We start from the raw sequence: 21664 nt of genomic DNA, 5'->3' as shown, positions 1-21664 counted from the left end.
AGAATAAGTTAGCTATGTTGCATTTTTAAAGCATGTCTCCATGTAGTGTTCTACTCTTTTCACTACTTATTTCTTAATGTATGTCTTCAAATTTAATGCAAAACCCATTGTGTTATTAAAGAGTTTTATACATTTTTCCTCTTCTTTTCCCCAAGGGCCTTTTCTTATTAAAGAGCTATTCTAAAAGAAGCATGTAGCTTGCTATTCTGAAAGTCCGCAGATAAACGGTGCTGTTTGACAAAGGGTGCTTTCATGAAGCCTCCAAGACTTTAATTTTCCAAAGTAGTTGACATCTAGTCAAAGAGAGCTATTTGCAGAGACTGACTCTCAACTGTGACTAAAAATTGTATTTGGCTTTCCTGCAACTTGAAGAGATCTGTTGAATAGGCCACGCCATATTCCAAATGAATGACAGACCCCTAAAATGTCATACAAGGGGGACTTCACGAGCAGAGAAATTAATAAGTGCAGATGACAGACAAGAAAACAGAGGAGTGAAGGAATATACAGATTCTGTCATCAGGATGGACAGAATGGACTCAATTCGTATGTTAATTGTTTTCCATACTTTGATTCTGTAAACAGGTATTTGATCTCTCAGGTAAGTTACCAACACAAGTAAATTATTAGTGCTTTTCAAAAATGAAGCAGAATCAAGAAAATTAATATACTGGACTACTACTAAAGTATCTGTATTAACTGAAAATATTCACATTGATTCCTATGCACATGAAGAATTAGAAAAAAAAAGCCACTATGATGAGCATTTAAAGCTTTTTGGGAATATATGTTATACACACACACACACACTCACACCTGTAAACACAAATAATTACTATTGATATCAATACACTTCCATTCAAATTAAATCAGTTATGAGAATTCTCCCCTTTTCTTTCTACTGGTTTTTTCTTTCTATTAAACAATTAATACACAAATATATATCTACAGCAAAAGATTTCAGTTCCACAAAACAGTAAAAAGAGCAGTGATATGATCTAGCAATTCCACTTCTTGGAGTATATCTTATTTGAGATAAAATCATTATCTCAAAAAGCAATCTGCACCCTTGTGTTCACTGCAGCAGCAGGATTTATAAAAGCCAAGACACGGAAACAGCCTAAGTGTTCACTGGTGGATGAATGGATAAAGAATATGTGATATGTATACAATGGGATATTATTCAATCTTAAAAAAAGAAGTAAATATTACCATTTGTGATAACATGGAAGGGCCCTGAGGGCATTACAGTAAGTGAAATAAGTCAGAGAAATTGAAACACTGTATGATATCACTTACATGTGCAATTTAAAAATAAGAACTCAGAGGGGTGCCTGGGTGGCTCAGTCGGTTGAGCGGCCGACTTCGGCTCAGGTCATGATCTCGTGGTTCGTGAGTTCGAGCCCCGCGTCGGGCTCTGTGCTGACAGCTCAGAGCCTGGGGCCTGTTTCAGATTCAGTGTCTCCCTCTCTCTGACCCTCCCCCGTTCATGCTCTGTCTCTCTCTGTCTCAAAAATAAATAAATGTTAAAAATTTTTTTTTTTTAAATAATAAATAAAAAAATAAAAATAAGAACTCAGAGAAACAGAGAACAGATTGGTGGTTGCCAGAGGTGAGTGTGCTTCAAGTGACAGTTTTCCGGATCCAACCAATCCTGCCTATTTCCTGTATCTTTCAAATTTTCTGACCTACTTGGGAGAAGTTTTCACACCTTCCCTGATTATGAATTATTCTTTTTAAAAGTACATTTCATATCATTTCATGAAACCTGAGATAAGAGGGAAGATAGAAAATGCTCAGTTGACTGCCTTGGTCCAATTTCTGAAAACATGGCACGAAATTAAAAGTTACTATAGTTGCCGTTCATGTATACAACAACTAAAAAGAAACAGGATCTTGTAGATGTCTTTCTTCTGAAGTGTATCACAAGGGATATTAAGCTGGTTTGCACCGGTAGATTCTGTTTTTTGTAACCAGAATCTGCTCTGATTGGCTGACATCAATACCAGTTGTTATATATTTAGAATACTATCCCTGAAGTACAGTAATGTAATTCAGAAAGAATTACTAACATGTCTCTTCAACAAAGTTGATGGACTGTAGGAATTTACTTTGAGTATTAAGTACCACCAAAGAAAAGAGGTAGAACCCAACTGCCTTATTTCCTCGGTCCATCTTCCAGTATTTATATTATCTTGGTTAAATATTATAATATTTATATTAACTATTTCCTCAGTGCCTGGAACAGTTCATGGCCCATAGTAGGCACTTGAAAAACACCACAGAACAGATATATTGAATATATGTTTTGTCTCTATTTCGTCACTTGTAAAATAACTACGTCAATCTCTAATCATTTTCAGATTGAAGATAATTACAATTCAATTCATAATTCAATAAGTAGAGTTTTCATTAAGTTATTATAATATCAGTAAATGTACCAAGCAAAATGAAAAATCATAGCCTTTTATATCCAGATATTTGGATACCCCATCATATATTCTCTTCTAAAGATAAATCACCAATAATAAAGAGACCAAGAGAAACTTATTTTAAATTACTTTATTTTTCATAAGTTTCTAACACATGGTGTTAGAAAAATGAATTTTGGCACCATGACTTAGAACTTTTTTTTCAAGTTTAACCTTTAAATTAAAAACAGTAGCTACAATAAGTATATTTAAACTGCACTCAGAAAAATGGTGAGAACTCAAGACACAAATTTTTTTGTGCTGGGGAATTTTTTTTAAATGGGATCAAGAAAAGGTAATCAAAAAAGTAAGAAGGAGGATAAAATGGGAACTAGGCTGGGAAGACACAAAGGTGAATAACTCTCTAAAAAAGAATGAGGAGGGAGACAAAGGGCGAGGAGAAGAAGAAAGGCTCACCAACTTTATTTTCCTGATATATAATTCAAGTACTTAACAAAGTTTTTTTTTTTTTAATCATAAAATGCTACTACTAATCTCATGAAATTTTCTTTTCCTCATTATTTTCTAGAATTAAAATCAAAAGTCTGTTTTGACTTAAAGACACTTGCTGATCTTAGGTTGATACCTGATATACTTTCAATAATGGAAAGCTTTGAAAGCTTTCCTAAATCTAATACCGACTCAATATAATCCACCTTGGAAAATTCATCTGAAGGAATAGAGGGCTGGATTTGTAATATAAATGTAACCAAAAAAACTCTGTTCAACAATATAAACAGAAATGTTTTCAACTGGCTCTGTACCTCAATTGTATTTTATACTAAGTGTCTTGAGGAAAAACATTGTGTGATATTTATTGTTCTCTGTATTCCTTCAGTAACTACTAGAAAAGGTACCTGCATAGGTCATCAAAAAAGTACTTACACAATTAGTTGTATACAAATTCAGTTATGACTCCAGTTTTCCAATGATTCAAAAATTGTCAATATTCATTTATATTCATTTTGTCTACATGTTGATAAATAACATTCTTCCCGAGCTTTCTTAATAATAAAATATTATTAGTCTCACTTGTCACTTGTACATTTGTAGCTGAGTATCTGATCAAATGAAACACGAAATCAGAAAGTTGCCATTATTCTCAGAGACAAACGGCATAGAAATAAATATTTGCTTTTACTTTTTTTCTTTTCTTCTTCAATCTGTGTTTTAAGGCTCAGAGCAGACATTATGAAATATCAAACAATTTTTTACAAAAAGTTTTTCAAACGTTTGGCCCAAAGTGAAGTTGTTCTGTTGAAGTTATTTAAATATTCCTTTCATCTTCTCAAGCACAACTCCAAAGACATGTTCATCCATTCCAAAAGAAAAATTCATTTCTATGAAAAGTAAATAACTTAGGGGTCTATAAATGACACTGCAATGTATCTCGTTCCATTTTTAACAGGAAGTCCTTCATGCAAATGTGTGAGTCTCCCTGGATGCATGAAGCTCCAGCCTTTTCTGGGTGATTCAATAGAGCAGTTGTACCTCAGAAATTTGCATCCGCCTCCCTAGAAGAGATGGAACAAATAAATGTATCAGCTTATTGTTTAATTTCTAATCGGTGGCAAAATTCAAATTATGCCCTCTGAGCAGAATTTTTAAAAAATAAGGCAAAAACCTTATCGTAATGACATATTTCTTTTAAGAAATGTAAAAAAATAAAAGCCATAATTACTTGAAAATCTTCTCCCACGTTATTGAGTGCAATGTTGATGGTAAATGTAGAAGCGTCATGATGAGGGCGAAGAGAGCGTTGCCTTTCAGGGGAGTATTTTACTACAAAATTCAATAGTGCAAACCCCTAAAAAAAGCAAAGTAAACCAATGGATTTGCTTATTAATAAAAATATAAAATAGCACGTTTGTGTAAAAACTAGTAGGAGGTAGACGGGAGGAATGGGAGCATAACTACCTTCGTATAATAACCTGCAAAGACCTTCAGTGTAACGGGTGCAATAAACTCCCGGATAAAATGAAGCCATACATTCTCCAGATCAATTTGCTTCATGTGGATATCATCAGTTGGGACATTTTCATAACCACCAGATATACGGCTATCCTAGAAACAGCATTAATGATGTCATAAAGCGTGGTCCACATGCAATTCACATTTATATTACCTTGGAATTTGTTTCAACCACAAGATCATAATAGACAATAAAAATAACAGTTGTTCAATTATGGTGTACCATCTGCTTTAACTGCAAAACTATCAAAATAACTTAGATAACATGGCTTTGCAAATGTATCAATGATGAAGCAAAGTATTGCAGGGTCAATGGACTCCTTTCTTACTTACTAATATACATTTGAGGTCTGACTATCAAGTAAATAAAACTTATTTCCAAAGCCTTCCTATGCCCTCTAAAAAAATTAGTTTTTTACAGTAACCCTTCAGGCAGTCTTAGATACTTGATGGATAAAGATTCTGCCAGTCTGCTCTTTGGATCCCCTATCACTGAAAACAGGCCTTCCCTGCTATGTTCCCCACTTCAATTTTATGACACCTCAAGTCCTTCCATGATTGCTTTTTATTATCCTACAACCTGCTGGCTTCAGGTTCCTTCTCATACTTTGAACTTCGGCTAACTAGCTGGGGTATGAAGTTGAGCAGAGGCAGTAATATTAGAGAATTCTAGAATTCCTTGGTATTGTTAAGGAGCAGGCATGTGCAAATTCTCAGAGGAAAAGAAACACATTGAACCACCAACAGTAATACTTCCTGCCAAGTCTTTGACACTGAATGTAAATTCAGTACTGAATTACACCAATGGCGTTCAAACAGATTTCTTCTTCCAACGTTTACACACAAGAAAAAGCTTTGGCAGTGAACCAGATAAACTTTGTCTTGGTAAACTTTGTCACTACAGCTCACTGTGAAAACGCAGAGAATAAAAAGTGGCCTTGGAGAAGAGTTAATAGCACACAATAGGCATATATTTTCTTACCATTCCAGCCTGGAGACACTGACCTTTAGAAACTATCCAGTGTAATTGTATACATAAATGAGAAACTGAGGCCAGATGGATTAAATGCAACCAGAGTTCTCTTGACAGCCTTGGCTAGCCCCTGCGTTGAGGTACATAAGTCAGAGATATCTGACAAAACAGACAAATCTCCTCTAAATTCTCAAAATATCCACCCCCCGCCTCCTATCCAACATACACATGATAGTTCTTTGTGTGAAAGTACAACTCACATGATGTTTCCCCCCAGACCACTGGCCATAATGCTCCATTTCTTCCACCAATTCATCACAGGCTTTTTCAGAAAAGATGGGAAACCAAAAGACATCGGGACAAGGCTATAAAACAAGGGATCATCATTAAGAGAATAATATTTTGTGTCTTTTAACTAATAAATAGATTGCAAAAGTAATTGGATGGAATACTCAATACTCATCTCACTTAGATGCCTTTTTAAGAGGTTTGCCCAATATTATTGACATAACTGTTACAAATGTTAATTTTTTTTAAATGCTAAGACTTTTTCCTTTTTGCATTTTCACATCTGTAAAATCAAGACATATCTTGGACTCACATTTGACCAGGCAACCACTATGATGTAGCTGTAATGCTACAGTGTATGTATACTTGATCAAATTTTCATAGTTTCACCTTGTGTGTATGTATATATCAGTGTGTGTGGATGTACATGTGTGCATTTACCTGGTGTTGCACTTGAGTTGACTTGCCCTTTAAAATTTTTTTTAAATAATGTACACTATGATTTGCCATTGAAACGGAAATTATTATGCATACAGTGCCCTATGACATATGATAACATCTATACCTTGATAAGTCTAAAATAGCTCTTCCAATATGTATAAAATTGAAAATTCTAAATGAGTAGAAAACGTTATGTTATAGTTTAATTGGCAGTATTCTGGTCATTTCTTACAGTACACAAAATAACAGAGCATCTCAGAATCAAAGATGCCTTACATTCTCTGAAATAAGGTATTAGCAACAGTTTGGAACACTAACCTAAAACAGAGTTCATTTTTTAAAAGACATGTTTGAGAAGAGACTCTTAAAGATCAATTTCTTGCAAAGATACACTTTTATTAAATGAGGGCTACCTCAGAGATTTGCCAAAGGTTCCTTACTTTTAGTGGTTTGGGACAGCTATAACATTTGAAAGTATGGCCAAAAAAGGGAATGATCTTAAAATTATGGTTGATCTTCATGTTCTATATTTTTACAACTATATGATCCTTAAGGTTAATTAAGCCACATGATTTTTATCTACAAGATGGCTTCTCCACTTTCACAACACCTCTGATAAAGCAATATTGCATTAATATTGTTCCCTTCTGGAAAACATAGCAAAAGTACTCTACACATCATTGAAATTATTAATACAAACCTGTTCAACTATATTTTCAGTGAAAATCTTTGAATAATCCCGGTTTATATATTTTTCTTTCCAGTCCTATCAAAAAAAAAAATCAGTTGCACAAATCAAAAGCAAATACCTTTTAATAAATAACAGAAAATATAAAGTGTATGCATTTTAGAAATTGCTCAATTTATAAATGACTAGTGTATTGGACAAAAAAGGAATTTTCAGAAACCACAGTTTATGCTTGTTAAACTTTGTCTGACTCTATATGTTCACATCATTCTATGAAACATGAAATTTTTATTTATGAATTTTTAGACCTCAGGATTTTAAAATTTGTATGCTGTATTCTATGCATAAACACAGGGATAGGTAAATATGGGCTTAAAAGTTAATGGTAAAGAACAAAATCCTAACAAATATTAGTAAAAATAAGCAAATTAATCAACTAGGGTCTTATATATACAGGACTTTGAGAGTGAATTACTCTAAAATAGTTATGATATTTTAAAATGTATTTAAATATTCTCTCTTCACTTCTGTTTTTATTATGTATCAAAGAATGATCATGGATTACTAATACTTTCATTTCTTTTAGTTACTGAAATTAAGGTATAGAACCATACATTAAGAGAAAACTTGTCTTCATGCTAACTCAGGAGTCTGATTCTTCTTTGACTAAGCTCTGATACATAAACCACATACTAAGGTATCTCAAGTTGTGTCAGTATCAGCTAAGGAATTCTCTTCCTGAGTCAAGTGTTTAATTTAAAAATCACATATTTAGAGAGTATAAATGAAAATGTGGAGACATTTCGTATCAAAAAAAAAATCTCTTGTATTTAGACATGTTTAACAAAATTCTTAATTTTCTCTTTACAAAGTATAAACATGGGGAACCAGAAGGGAAGGCTTGAGGTATAGACTCAAAATAATTCCAATCAAAATATGTTTCAAAAAATATTTGTCTGAAATACATCTTTTAAGCCATATTTCAGAGAAACCCTGATAATGTGTATGCCATTCTTAGATTTTACACATCTCTGCTTATATGTAGATCATATGAAAGAACCAAGGTTATCTTCAAATTCTTTAAATAAATTTCATTTATACTTCGTATATAATTGTAAGAATCAAATTATTCTATTATCTCATTAATCCCTTTAATACTGATTAGTTCTCTGATTTCAGAATATGGAGGAAATTAGAAAAAATCATTTATAACATTTCAGAATCTTTAAGTATTTTTTATGCATCATTATCGATTTTTTGAAATTAAAAAAAAAATTCCTAAGATCTCACATTAAGGCATTAACGTCTCATTTTAGGCCACCTTTCAAATATCATTTAACAAACTCTTACTTGACTAATTTTTTAGAAGTTCTGATAACAGGACAATGGTTGAATATTTTGCTATGGGACATCCCTCATGAGGCGCATTGATCAGGGTAATCTACCAAAAACAAAACAAAGCCATGGAAAGAAAAGCAGTTCCTACTTACTTCTGATGTTTTCATTTCATATTCTCCAAAGTTATGAATCCTGACACAAATGTCTACAATTCAGGATATAATTTGGGACATTTTTTCAGGAGCTAATATTACCCAACAAATATAATAATTCTATTCCTCAAAATAACCAAGAGGCTCAGCGCCAAAGTAAAATATGTAATTCCACCCTCACCACTTAAAAAACCTCTTTTTAATTACACTCTTGTGAAAGATGAAGATATGTAGCTTAAGTGAAACAAAAATCCTTTAACATACAAAAATGTCAAAAAATGTTATTTTTCTATTCAACAGAGTCTTCAGAGACTTTGAATTTACTATTCCTGGCTGTCAACTACCCCTACGAAATAAAAGGCAATTCTGATCAGGTGGATTGAGTCTTTGTAATTTAAAACTTTTACTATTGACAAGGGGAAAGCTGTAAACAGCATTCCAGAGATGAATACCAAAGAGAGTATTTTCCCTGGAATAAGCATTCCAATTTGACTGAAGAGAATAGCAAGACAAAAAAGGAATGAATTCCTTGAGGATTCAAATCTTTAAGATAAGAAATAATTTTAGAGTTTAGAAGGAAATAGTTTCCTCAATTTAAGACTTTCTATACATGCTGAATCCACTTACTCTGCAATTTTCTCTGGCTGTCTTTGGTGTACATTCAAAAAATTGTTATAAAAAATAAGATAAAATAAAATGTATTTTCTCAAACTAACTCCTTGAATTCTCTTCTTGAGCTACTTGTAAACAGTTTTTCTGAAATTACAATTAAAAATCTGATGATGCTTTTGAATATATAAAATAGAAATATTAAGAGAAACTGATCATTCCTTTCCCCATGCATAATATACATCTATATTTTAAAAATTCTTGGTCAAGAAATATAATCAATTGTAGCTTTTAAAAATATTTATTATATTAAATTATTATAATTAACAGAATATTAATTATAATTAATATTATTATACTAAATTATATTATTTTTGAAAGCTACAATTGATTATATTTTTAAACTGTTTTTTAAACTTTAACTTTTTAAAGCTTCTTATCACATTTTCGTGTTATTAACCCAACTGATTTACATCTGAAAATAAGAAATAAATGAAGTTGAGTATGAAGTACATACCACAGGATTTTCAAAAATCTGCCAGAGGTCATTGTTATAATGTGAAGTATTGTAATTAGCAGTTGATAAAAGTCTTCCAAATTCATGTCTATTAGAAATGTACATAAACACACCCTATGTGCCAAAGAATAACAGTATTAACAATCTTAGAGGAAAGTACAAGAAAATAAACTTAACCATAGGAAAAATATATAGGAGATATTAATTTCAACTTTTATATCTCATTCCTGAACATGCATTTTATTTCTCATATAAAAACATGCATGATTTAAAATAAAAGAGATAAAACTTTTATTAATTATAAATTCAGGCACCACACAAAACTAATTGATAGCACTGACACTCAACTGAAAAAAAGAAGAGGAAGAATGACTGTTTTTGTCCCTTTCTCATTGATCCTAGATGTAGACATCAGGGGAAAAACAATTCCTGTTTGAAAGCAGAAATATTTTTGAGACACCAAGTGCAATGAATTGTACCTCTTTCGGCTTCTTTCCCTTTCAAAGAAGATGTCACATTTTTAAACAAGATTTCAAATGTCAGTATTTTTACATCAGACTATTTCATTCTCTTATTGTCCTGATGTTTAAAAACTGAACACAGAAATTATTTGTTCATTAAAGGCAGCTAAAGAAAATCAGTCTCGTATCCTTGCCTTAAACGAAATAAACTTGGCAAAAACCACCATGGTAAGGTTGTTTCTTTTTGTACCTGTTTTAATGGTAAAAGAGTTAGTTATTAATAAAAAAAAAATAATGATGAAGGGTACCCAGATCTCATTTTAATCAAGATATACTTTATACTTACACCTATTTCTTCTCTCCCTTTAAAAAACAAACTAGAAAAACCAGCGAAAGAGATTTGGGTTTAACTTTCTCATCTGTCAACCATAAAATGTACATCAGCCTGAAGAACTAAGAATTTAATATCACACGATGCCCATCCCCAGCACACAAAATATACATACACATACACTAATTAAGAACCAATGAATACCAACATTTTACCATGCTAAATGGAAAGAAGACTGTTAAAGAAACTTTACTGCTAGGCAATATACCATATCTAGTATTAATTAAACAAACAAAAATAAATAAAAATAAATAAAAATAACACCTTTGGGGGGCTGAGCATTTGGAATGTTTCCGGAGTAGGGGAGTCTTTTTCCCTTTGTAAAGTCTAAAATGAAGAGAAGCATTGGGTAAGTTGACCTGCACACCCATACTCTCTCAGGTATTCTTAGGTAAATAAAATTAGCAGCCCTTGATCAAAAGCTGACATTCTGAAATGTCCTTCATAGACAACATGCATAACAAGCAAAGCTTATAGTGCACACAAAGAAACAACTCCAGCCCAATTTTTTTTTTTTTTTTTTTTTTGGTCAAACATAAATCCAAGCTCATTCCTTAGTAGAGTTTTCATTAGACACAAAATTAAGACAAAGGGGAAAATGTGTAAGACAGGCCATTCCAGGACACGCTGTTGAGTCAAATTAGCAAAAGATGAGCACAAGTTATAATCACAAGTACTGAAGATACTCGATATAACAATGCACACAGGCTTGTAGGAAAAACACATACACTCCAACAATACATGCCTTATTAAACTAGAAAAAAATACTTGCCAACTTTTCTGATTTTTTCCAAAATCACATTTGTATATATAAATTTGAATAAAATAGCCCAATCATTTCTAAAACAGAAAACTATACAAACAGGCTTTACAACATTTACACATTTTGAAAAACAAACTATTTTCCACGATCATTAAAATTCTACAATGAAAGTGTATTTGTAGAAAAACAATGTATCGTTACTTTTCACACAGATCAAATACACTCCGTAACTCAGTCCTTCTCCTAGTATAGTGGTGAGGAGCGCCTTTTGAGCAGTGTGCAGTTTGTAACAACAGAAATAATGGAGACATTGATTTCAGAACAAAAGTGTGTTCTTCTTAAATGTGTAAAGGATTGTTTCACCCAGACTTATCTAATTAATTTAACTAGGTCAGGTTTCCACTATAAAATTTTGAATGAAAGTAAACATGATTTCTTAGAAATGCAAAGCTGATTTGCAACAAATCCATGTTTGTGACTGAAATCTTTTTGTTGTTTATGACTTAGCCTAAGCACCAAAGCTAACATTTTTCAAACTGTTTCTACAGACAAATGGTCACAAATTTTGCTCTATAACTGCTCCCAGTTTTTTCAACACAGAACCAAAAAAATTGGCTAGTACTTACAAATTAGAAAGAAAAGGAGCATCAAAACAATGACACATCAACTGGTAAAGCAGGCCACTTTATAAGAACATTCAAGCAAGCCATCATTGTATACCCTACCATTTCTCTAGCATTTCGGCACAGAGCCATATCAGGATCCAATTTATCACGAACAAAATAGTTCCTTTCATTCATCTCTGATCGGAGCGTCTTTCCCTTAATTAAGTACACGTTAGCCATGTATGGGACATTCCATATCCCTCTGAAAGTAAAGACAAAACATTCCAAAATACCAGAAATTAAAAAAAAAAAAAAAAAAAAAAAATATATATATATATATATATATTTAAAGGTTTATTTTTATGTTTTTAAAATAAGTGCCCTGTATGTTTTTAAATTTTGTATATATAAATTACTGAATCAAATTACATGCAAATGCAAACACATTTTATGATATTTAAAATATACACACACACATCTATGACATTACTTGTTACACACTACATGTTTATTTGATAAATACTAACTCCTTATATAAACTTCACTTTAAGACTATTATCTGTTTAGCATTTTGACTATAATCCTTCATGTCATTGTTAGAGTATAACACAGAAAGTATTTCCACTTAGGATCAAGCAGAGTGATAGCAAAAATAATCACACACACACACACACACACACACACACACACACACCCCCTATGGTGTACTACAACCAGCTCACACTGGCTCCCAGAACACTTAGCTTCACTTCCCAAGTCTAGACTCAGTGACTTCATGTTGGAAGCTTGAAATCAGCCATGGCAGGGGCATTTACATCACAGAAACTGGCAAACACTACAAATCAGGGCATCCCTCAACCCCAAGACCCAGTTGTTACACATTCACCAGCACGCCACTGAATACAACCGAAAATTTTCCTAAAATATATTCTCTTGAAATTCACTAAGCCAACTCAAATTTCTGTAGAAAGAGAGGATAAGAAAAAATATATCTAGAAGTACATGAGTGTTGAGAGACACTATTTTGTCCTTTATTCTTCCCCACATTTGTCTTCTTATTCTGAACATGACTCATTTCCTAAGAACAGCAAGTAAGGTTTCGCCTGAAGGCATATGCCTGTTGCTTTCAGAGAACAAAAAGGAAAGATCTTGACCAAGGAAATGTAGTTAGATATTAAAAGGAATATGATTTCACTTAGTCTTGCTAGATGAGCCTCAAAGGAGACAGCCATAAAAATATACAATGTGTCATCTGATTTCAGAAATTTATCACTGGCGGAGTAGGCAGTGTCTCGGTTTTGAAGAAACACACACACACACACACACACACACACACACACACACACACACACACACCCTTACACGTGTACGTGTCATAAGATGTCATTCCTTCATGTAGCTTTTGGCCATGAAGTGCATTCTTGTATTAACTAGATCAAAAGCCTCTCCCATATTCTTTTTCTTACACTTTAAACAACAGTGACAGGAAGCTCCACAAAATATCACCAGTGCCTAAAGCAACTTAAATGAAACATAAATTCGCTATTCCACTTCTGTGAGCCCTTATTTCTGCTATACCCACAGACAGTATCAGGCATTTGGTCTATACAAATCCTCAGAGAGACAATAAAAGTACTTTGAAACAATAGTATATGATCTGAATAGTGTTTTCTCAGCTATCATGCTCCTTAACCGCAGCTAACAAAAGCTTTTATCATATTTGTATTATTCAAATGTATTACTATTTTCACAAGCGAAACATCTTTTTCATACTCAACTGTTCAACAATAAATGTGTGGGGTTTTTTACTCTAAATTTAGGGGCACGTATATTTACTCATGAAAGAATGTTTTCGCTTTTAAGTGGGTGGATGCATCTGAGAAATTAGGCAAAGCCCTTAACACTCAGTTAAGATGGCCTCTGGTCCATCATCTGTAGAAAAAATAAAAGATAACATGCCTCTCTATATTACCTTAGCAAAACCACACTATTACATTTGTGATATTTTTTAGTCTAAAAAATACCAACTGTTGTCTCTGAAACAGGTATCAATCATGCACACACTTTGTAGCAAGCATATTCTTTTCAAACTCTAGAAATGGAAACGAGGTATTAGTGAAGAAAGTGATCTTTAAAGTAGAATACTACCTATTTCACACAAAACTCTTGCAGTAGGAAATGTGGGAAAGTTATGGCCTTTGGTATTGTTTTTGTTGGTTTACTTGTAAATTTTAAAAGCTATCAAAACAATTTTCATCCTGGGTGCTAGAAAAATCAGCTAAACAAAATTCCTTTTCTAAACTTCGAACTAAATCCTACTCCTCCTCCTACAGCTATCTCTGGCTGCCCCTATTAACCATGTAGTGTCTCCTACATTTCCCACAGCAGTAAGTTTGTTCCTGTGAAGATTTAGAATTTCAAAAACAGATTCTTTTAATATTAATTTTACACTAGTATTTCAGGATTCCAGGTTTTCAAATTTCCATTAATCACAAAGAAAAGAGGAATAAAAATTCAGGTGATGTTAACAAGACCACATTTTGAGATTATGGCACTTTTACAGTAAAAGAGTAGATCAAGTAACTTACACTCTATTCCCTTGAACAATATCTACATAATCTTCCGATCGAGCATAGTATCCATCAGGACTCAAAGCTCCCCAGAAGTTGGACCACAGTTTTCCATGACGAGTTACAAGAGGGGCAATGATCTTTCTAAAGACAGCGTGAGAGAAAAGCAAATCCAAGAAATTATTTATACTTAAGTTACCACTGAATTGTGTGTTTTGGGCTTAGCATGACACCAAAACACTAAAGTTCACTTAATACACACATAGTAAGTCCAAAACACTGAATTCTACTCCTGAAACCAATATAGAACTGTAAGTTAACTAACTAAAAATTAAATAAAAATGAATAAGAAATGAAGAAAAAAATAAAAGAAAAACGAGAATTTCTTTCCACTTTTTCTTAAGCACACTAATTTTCTTAAAACAAGTAACAAAAAAGAAAAATTGAAAATGCTAATGAAAGTCTAAAAACGACTTTTAAAATAAGTCAAACTACTTCCATTATTTAATTATGTTAAGTAGTTCAGAAATTACGCTAAATGAAATCAAATATTTTCACCGTCATTGAGAAGACATAACAGTCCCTGGTGTATTCAATTATTCAATAAATATTTGTTGAGTGAAAAAATGAATAAAGATGAGCTTAGATTTTTATAAATATGCCAGTTTTCCTAAAATTAAGTCCTGAATCACTTTAAAGTACGTTTCTTTTTTAATTTTTTTTATAACTTATGAAATGGGTTGTGCTCGCCTGGGAACACTGAACATTCTTCTGGTTCTTCAACTACTGTAAAAAACAAAACAGGTGGTAATTGCCATAGCACTCAATCTGACTACCTACCAGAAAAGTAGTCCCTTTGAGAAAAGCACATATTATAAATTCAAAATAAGTCATATTTTTCTTAGGAAAATCTAGTTTATAATGTGTTAACACTTTCCAAATGAGGTAACAAAATCTGAGGCTGCTCTAGAATTACTTTTAAAATGAAATGAACTATAGTCATGGCCATTTTTTTTTTAAGTTTATTTTGAGAGACAGAGAGAGGGTGCACAAAGGGGAAGGACAGAGAGAGAGAGGTAGAGAGAAAATCCCAAGCAGGCTCTGCGCTATCAGTGCAGACCCTGATGTGAGGCTGTATCTCAAGAAATGTGAGATCATGACCTGAGCCAAAACCAAGAGTCAAGTGGAAGCTTAACTGACGAAGCCACCCAAGCACCCCTGGTGGTGTCAGTTTTTACCAAAATCTCACACGTCTTTATCCATTCAACAGTTGATGGATATTTGGACTCTCTCCATAGTTTGGCTATTGTTGATAATGCTGCTATAAACATTGTGCTGTATGCACCCTTCGAATCTGTACTTTTGTGTCCTTTGGATGAATAACTAAGAGTGCAATTGCTAGATCATAGAGTAGTTTTATTTTTAGTTTATTTAGAAACCTCCATACTGTTCTTGAGAGTGGCTGCACCAGGTTGCATTCCCACCAACAGTAAGAGGGTTTCCCTTCGTCCCCATCCTTGTCAACACCTATTGTTTCTTGTGTTATTGATTTTAGCCATTCTGACAGGTGAGAGGTCATATATCATTGTGGTTTATTTGTAGTTCCCTGAAAATGAGTGATACTGAGCATCTTTTCCTATGTCTGTTAGCCATCTAGATGTCTTCTTTGGAAAAGTGTCTATTCATGTGTTATGCCCATTTCTTAACTGAGTTGTTTGCTATTCAGGAGTTTAGTTTGGTAAGTTCTTTACAGATTTTGGACACTAACCCTTTATCAGATATGTCGTTTGCAAATATCTTTTCCCATTCCATAGGCTACCTTCTCGTTTTGTGGATGGTTTCCTTCACTGTGCAGAAGCTTTTTATGTTGATAAGGTCCCAATAGGTCATATTTGCTTTTGTTTCCCTTGTCTTTGGCAACGTGTCTAGTAAGAAGTTGCTGGGGCCAAGGTCAAAGAAGTTGGTGGCTGTGTTCTCCTCTAGGATTTGATTGTTTCCTGTCTCACGCTGAGGTCTTTCATAAGCCATTTTGCATTTATTTTTGTGTATGGTGTGAGAATGGAATATTACTGGGGTACCTGTGTGTCTCAGTTGGTTAAGCATCTGACTCTTGATTTCAGCTCAGGTCATGATCTTACACTTCATGAGATCGAGCCCTGCATCAGGCTCTGAGTTGACAGCAAGGAACCTGCTTGAAATTCTCTCCCTCTCTCTCTGCCCCTCCCCTGCTTGTGCTTTCTCTCTCTGTCAAAATAAATAAACTTTAAAATATATATTTAAAATTTTAAAAAAGAATGGAATATTACTCAGCCATCAAAAAATGAAATCTTGGCATTTGCAACGATGGGGATGGAGCTAGAGTGTATTGTGCTAAGTGAAGTAAGTCAGAGAAAGATAAATAATACATGATTTCACTCATATGTAGAATTTAAGAAACAAAACAGATGAACGTATGGGAAGGGTAGGGGTAAGAAGACAAAAGCAAACCACAAGAGACTCTTAATGATGGAGAAACACCAATGGGTTGATGGAGGGAGGTGGGTGGGAAATGGGCTAGATGGGTGATGGGTACTAAGGAGGGCACTTGTTGGGATGAGCAGTTGGTGTTGTACATAAGTGATGAATCACTAAATTCTACTCCTGAAACCAATATTGCACTTTACGTTAACATTTAAATTTAAAAAAAGGAAAAAAGAAAAAAAGAAAACCTCACACAACGCCTCCATGAGGAAGTTTATGAACCAGGTATTCTCAACAAAAAAAACTATTTCATAACACTCCAGTCTTGAGAAGACCAGGTGTGCCCTTTCTCTTACCCACAGAAAAGTGAAACACAGTCTATAAAGACATATCATACAAAATGGTTATCTTGGTTTATTTTTCCTGGTTCCTTTTAAAATGAAATGTTAACCAAAAACACTTATATTCTGTTTTGTTTAGAATATTTACAATATTAGATATATTGTGTTGATTTAAGAACATATATTATGTTGATTTAAGAAATAATTCAATGGTAAAAAAAAAGAAATAATTCAAAGGTAATAACTGACAAGATCAAATATATATTTAAAAAATCTTGTAATTTATAATCCCAGCTGCCTCCCAAAGAAGGCTGGGCAAAGAAATGGAAATCAAACTCTGTCTGCAGTGTGCCTCAATATTTTTGAGTATTGAAATACAGTAGGCCCCCTTACCCATGGTTTCACTTTCCATGGTTCCAATTATCCTGGGGTCAACCATGGTCCAGAAGCAGATGATACTCCTTATGGTGAATCATCAGATCAATAGAAGCCTAACACTACATCACACTGCCTGCGTCATTCACCTCACTTCATCTCATGCGCTGGCATTTTATCATCTCACATCATCACAAGAAGGGTGAGTACAGAACAGGAAGATATTTTGAGAGAGAGAGACCTCATTCACATATGTTATTTTTATTACAGCATTTTGTTATAATTGTTCTATTTTATTGCGGTCATTAATCTCTTACTGTGACTGATTTAGAAATTAAATTTTTGCGTAGGTATGTGTATATAGGAAAAAACATAGTATGCATAGCGATTGGTACTATCTGCAGTTTCAGGAATCCACTGGGGTCTTGGAACATATCCTCTGTGGATAATGGGGACTCCTGTATCAGGATAGCAGCTAGGGGATGCTGAATTACACAATATTACTGAAGGAATAAAATTTGGAGCAAGGCAGTAAATGGCAGAGATAGAAAGAGGAAAGGGAAAAGAGCTGATGAGATGCTAGAAAGCCACATGCCCTAAGATGTGACCCATCCCCGTCCCTCTAACCTTCAGTCTACTAAATCTCACAACATTTTTGGTAGATGTGAATTTTTTCTGAAAATTACATGTTTGGATACAGGAGCAAGAACCACAAATGTCATACGAACCAAAACCTTTGATCGGTAACAGAAATTTATGGAATTGGAGAAATATCCTGAGTTTTACTGGCACTTCAAGAACAATGGCCCCAGATGGCAGCTGAGTTACTTATGAGGTAATTTTATTTGTTACAAGGTTTAAAACATTAGGTTAACATTAAAGGGGATATATGTTTAATCCATAGTATAAATTCATTAAATAGTTCACTAAAAGAATAGTAAGTACCTACAAAAGTGTCATATAGTAAGAACATACAAAGATTATTTTGAAAATGTGCATTCCACAATACTGAATTTAAGTCAAAGTAAGAGGCAATTAACACTACAAATTCAAGATAATATTACTGAATTCCACTAGGTTTTTTTCAACGTTTTTTATTTATTTTTGGGACAGAGAGAGACAAAGCATGAACGGGGGAAGGGCAGAGAGAGAGGGAGACACAGAATCGGAAACAGGCTCCAGGCTCTGAGCCATCAGCCCAGAGCCCGACGCGGGGCTCGAACTCACGGACCGCGAGATCGTGACCTGGCTGAAGTCGGACGCTTAACCGACTGCGCCACCCAGGCGCCCCTCCACTAGGTTTTAAGAGTTACAAATTACAACTATAGCCCTTCCCTTATCTCTAGGATAACCTAAATGCTTTTCCTTGCCTTATTTCCAAATCCTTATTCATACGTTTTGAAAATTACTTGTAACTTATAGATAGTTATCTTAGATAGATAAACATCTATTGCTAGATATACAGTGGGGCTGTATATAGAGATTAATACTAAGAGATCTTGGATTTTGAAGTAATAACTAAATTCTCAAATTGGCAAATTATATTACATATAGAGTAGGTTAGAAGAGCATAACAGATTTCTTATATATTTTACTAAGCAAAATAAAAACAGTAATTCTAACATTTCACTGTTAGCCATTCTATTTGCTAATTGTGTTCATATATACAAACATACTTAAAAACAATACTGGTCATTTAATAAGCACATACTGTGTTAATATATATAAACACACTTAAAAACAATACAGGTCATTTAATGAGCACATATTAAAGGTATGCTATGCTACTGATAAGAGGATTAATAAGTATTAATAGGAATAGGGGTAATATAATAAATAATGATTAATATCACTATAAGCTGTTATAGATGGTGTCTTTTTCATACTTCAGTAAATAAAAATAGGTACTGCTGAGTAATAATTATTAGTTCAATACTAAATAAAATCACAGATCTCTGAAATTTTTTTTCAAATTCTAAGAACTTAGATCTCTGCAATAACTTTTCAAAAGATCGTAGGTTTTATGAATTCTAATTTAAAAATACCTACAGAGAAAAAAAATTCCAAATTTTCCAAACAGATCATAATTCCATCTAGCTTTAAACCGAAAAATAGTCCAACTATAATTGATAAACATTGCGTTTGTGATTGTAACTAATATTAAATACTTCTAATTTTCATCAGGTTGTTTTCTTTTTGACTCCTTTAAAAGAAAACTAATCAGAATTGAAAGTTATAAGGTATAGAAAATAACTTCATGTGATTCCCCTCAATTCACTAAACACAGATAAGTATAGTGTGCCCACATAGACACAGAAAATGATTGCCATTTTAAATAAATTGACATGAATTTTATGTAGTACCTGTTTTGTTCAATCAAAATTTTTAAGGTCCTTGGATTTGTCAAAACAACATCGGCATCGATACTGAAATAATAATCACAGCTTTCATCCTGACGGCAAAAATCCCTAACATTGAAAAGGAAATAGTAATTAGATAAAATATATATTTGCTGGTTAGAAAATGTCAACATAAAGCTTATACATAAAATAAGGTTTCTCTCACATATTTTTTTCTAATTAAAATAGTTAGACAATATCCAAAGGGATAAATATTGTCTTAAATTGCAAAATAGTTTGTCAACATACATATTCATATGTAAATCAACACCAAAAATTTTAGGTTAAGTGAAATACATTTTCAAGCCACTAAAAGATTTAAGACATAAAATATCCAGTCAGAATGACAATTTAGAATTTAGTATTTAGTCCTCTCTGAAAAGGAAACACAATTTATCTCCATGTATTTATCAACAACTTTTTCCACAAATCAAAATGCTTTTTGCACACGCGCGCGCGCGCACACACACACACACACACACACACACACACACACACACAGTGTAAAATCTTGCTTATCCAACAACTTAATTTTAAGTATATTTGGAGATACAAATGTATAACTCTTTAGGTATCAATAATTTTTAATCTTGATTTGCATGGAATTCTAAGATATCTACTCCCCTGCTTATTATCAGGGGTCATGGACTATGATATACGTTCTTCTTGGTAGTGTCTGTAGCATTATTATCAGGAACAACAAAGAAGGAGCTACTTGTTATACACGCGAAATGCTTTCAAGTATTATGGTTTTTATATTTGGGGCCCTCTGCTTTCAAGCTCTTCTCCTTCACTGTTAATCCTAGTCCTCACTTTCTGCTACTATCAGTATGTATCCTTATACCACATTTGTTTCTAAGCAACTGTCATATAGGACAGCAGACATGAAACTTTGCTAAAATTGTGCAAAAATTACAGAAAATTTTCTTTAAATTTTGTAACTATGTATGGTGACGGATGGTAACTACAGACTTATGGTGGTCATCATTTCACAGTGTATACAAATATTGAATCATTATGTAGTACATCTAAAGCTAGTATGTTATAAGTCAATTATATCTCAAATAAATGAAATAAATAAAATAAAAACAAAACAGCCAAAATTATTTTAGAAAAAAAATTGAAGGAAGTTTACTACTTGATTTCAAGATTAATATAAATCCCTGGTAATAAAGTGTGCCATTGGTCTAAGATCAATGAAACAGAAAAAAGAGTTCACAGTCACTCATAAATATTCAGCTAATTGATTTTTGACAAAGCCAAGTCAACTAAATAGGAAAAGAAAAACCTTAAAATAAAAAAAGGGTGTTGAAACAACTGGAATTTCATTTGTAAGAATAAAATTTGATCTCTACTTCACTCCAAACACAAAAATATATTCAGAATGAACTGTAGATTGAAACATCTTAAACATAAATGCTAAAACAATAAAGCTTATAAAAGAAAAATTCCAAAGAACAGTTTCATGACATTGGAATAAGAAAGACCTCTTAAATAGAAAATAAATTCAATAAGCACAAAGCATAAAAGAAAAAAAGAGAGAAATGGAATTTTATTGAAATTCACATTTCTTCTCATCAAAAGACAGCACTAAGAAATTAAAAGACCAAGCCACAGAATGAAACACATATTCACAAAACATCGTACACATAGACACACACACATACAACCCTCTTCTAGACAGATTATATAATGAACTCCTACAAATTAATAACAAAAAAGACAACCCAATGTAAATGAAAATGCACAAAAAGATTTAAATAGATACTCCACAAATGAAGACATATGAATTAGTCTTCAGGGAATTAAATTACAATTACAATAAGATACACAATAAAGTGGCTAAAATAA

General features: G+C 33.0%; 1 protein-coding gene across 2 annotated transcripts in view; it reads right to left on the bottom strand.

The window, feature by feature from the left end:
• Positions 1–2547: 2547 nt before the first annotated feature.
• PLOD2 (procollagen-lysine,2-oxoglutarate 5-dioxygenase 2) overlaps positions 2548–21664 on the bottom strand; it is a 100813-nt gene continuing 81696 nt past the window's right edge. The window contains exons 11-20 of one of the 2 annotated variants that reach the window (XM_019438854.2): positions 19778–19882; positions 14257–14382; positions 11789–11930; positions 10565–10627; positions 9449–9562; positions 6845–6910; positions 5676–5780; positions 4389–4535; positions 4153–4278; positions 2548–3985 (exon numbers count right to left, since the gene is read on the bottom strand). In XM_019438854.2, coding sequence (XP_019294399.1) covers positions 3830–3985; positions 4153–4278; positions 4389–4535; positions 5676–5780; positions 6845–6910; positions 9449–9562; positions 10565–10627; positions 11789–11930; positions 14257–14382; positions 19778–19882 — 1150 coding nt within the window. In that variant the 3' untranslated portion in view covers positions 2548–3829. The remainder of the gene's footprint in view (positions 3986–4152; positions 4279–4388; positions 4536–5675; positions 5781–6844; positions 6911–9448; positions 9563–10564; positions 10628–11788; positions 11931–14256; positions 14383–19777; positions 19883–21664) is intronic. The other variant, XM_019438871.2, reaches the window with a different exon arrangement.

The sequence above is a fragment of the Panthera pardus genome, unplaced genomic scaffold, assembly GCF_024362965.1.
Source record: "Panthera pardus isolate Hobbes unplaced genomic scaffold, ASM2436296v1 HiC_scaffold_16, whole genome shotgun sequence".
In the NCBI taxonomy this organism is placed as follows: Eukaryota; Metazoa; Chordata; class Mammalia; order Carnivora; family Felidae; genus Panthera; species Panthera pardus.
This window is presented reverse-complemented; position numbering and strand designations above follow the sequence as displayed.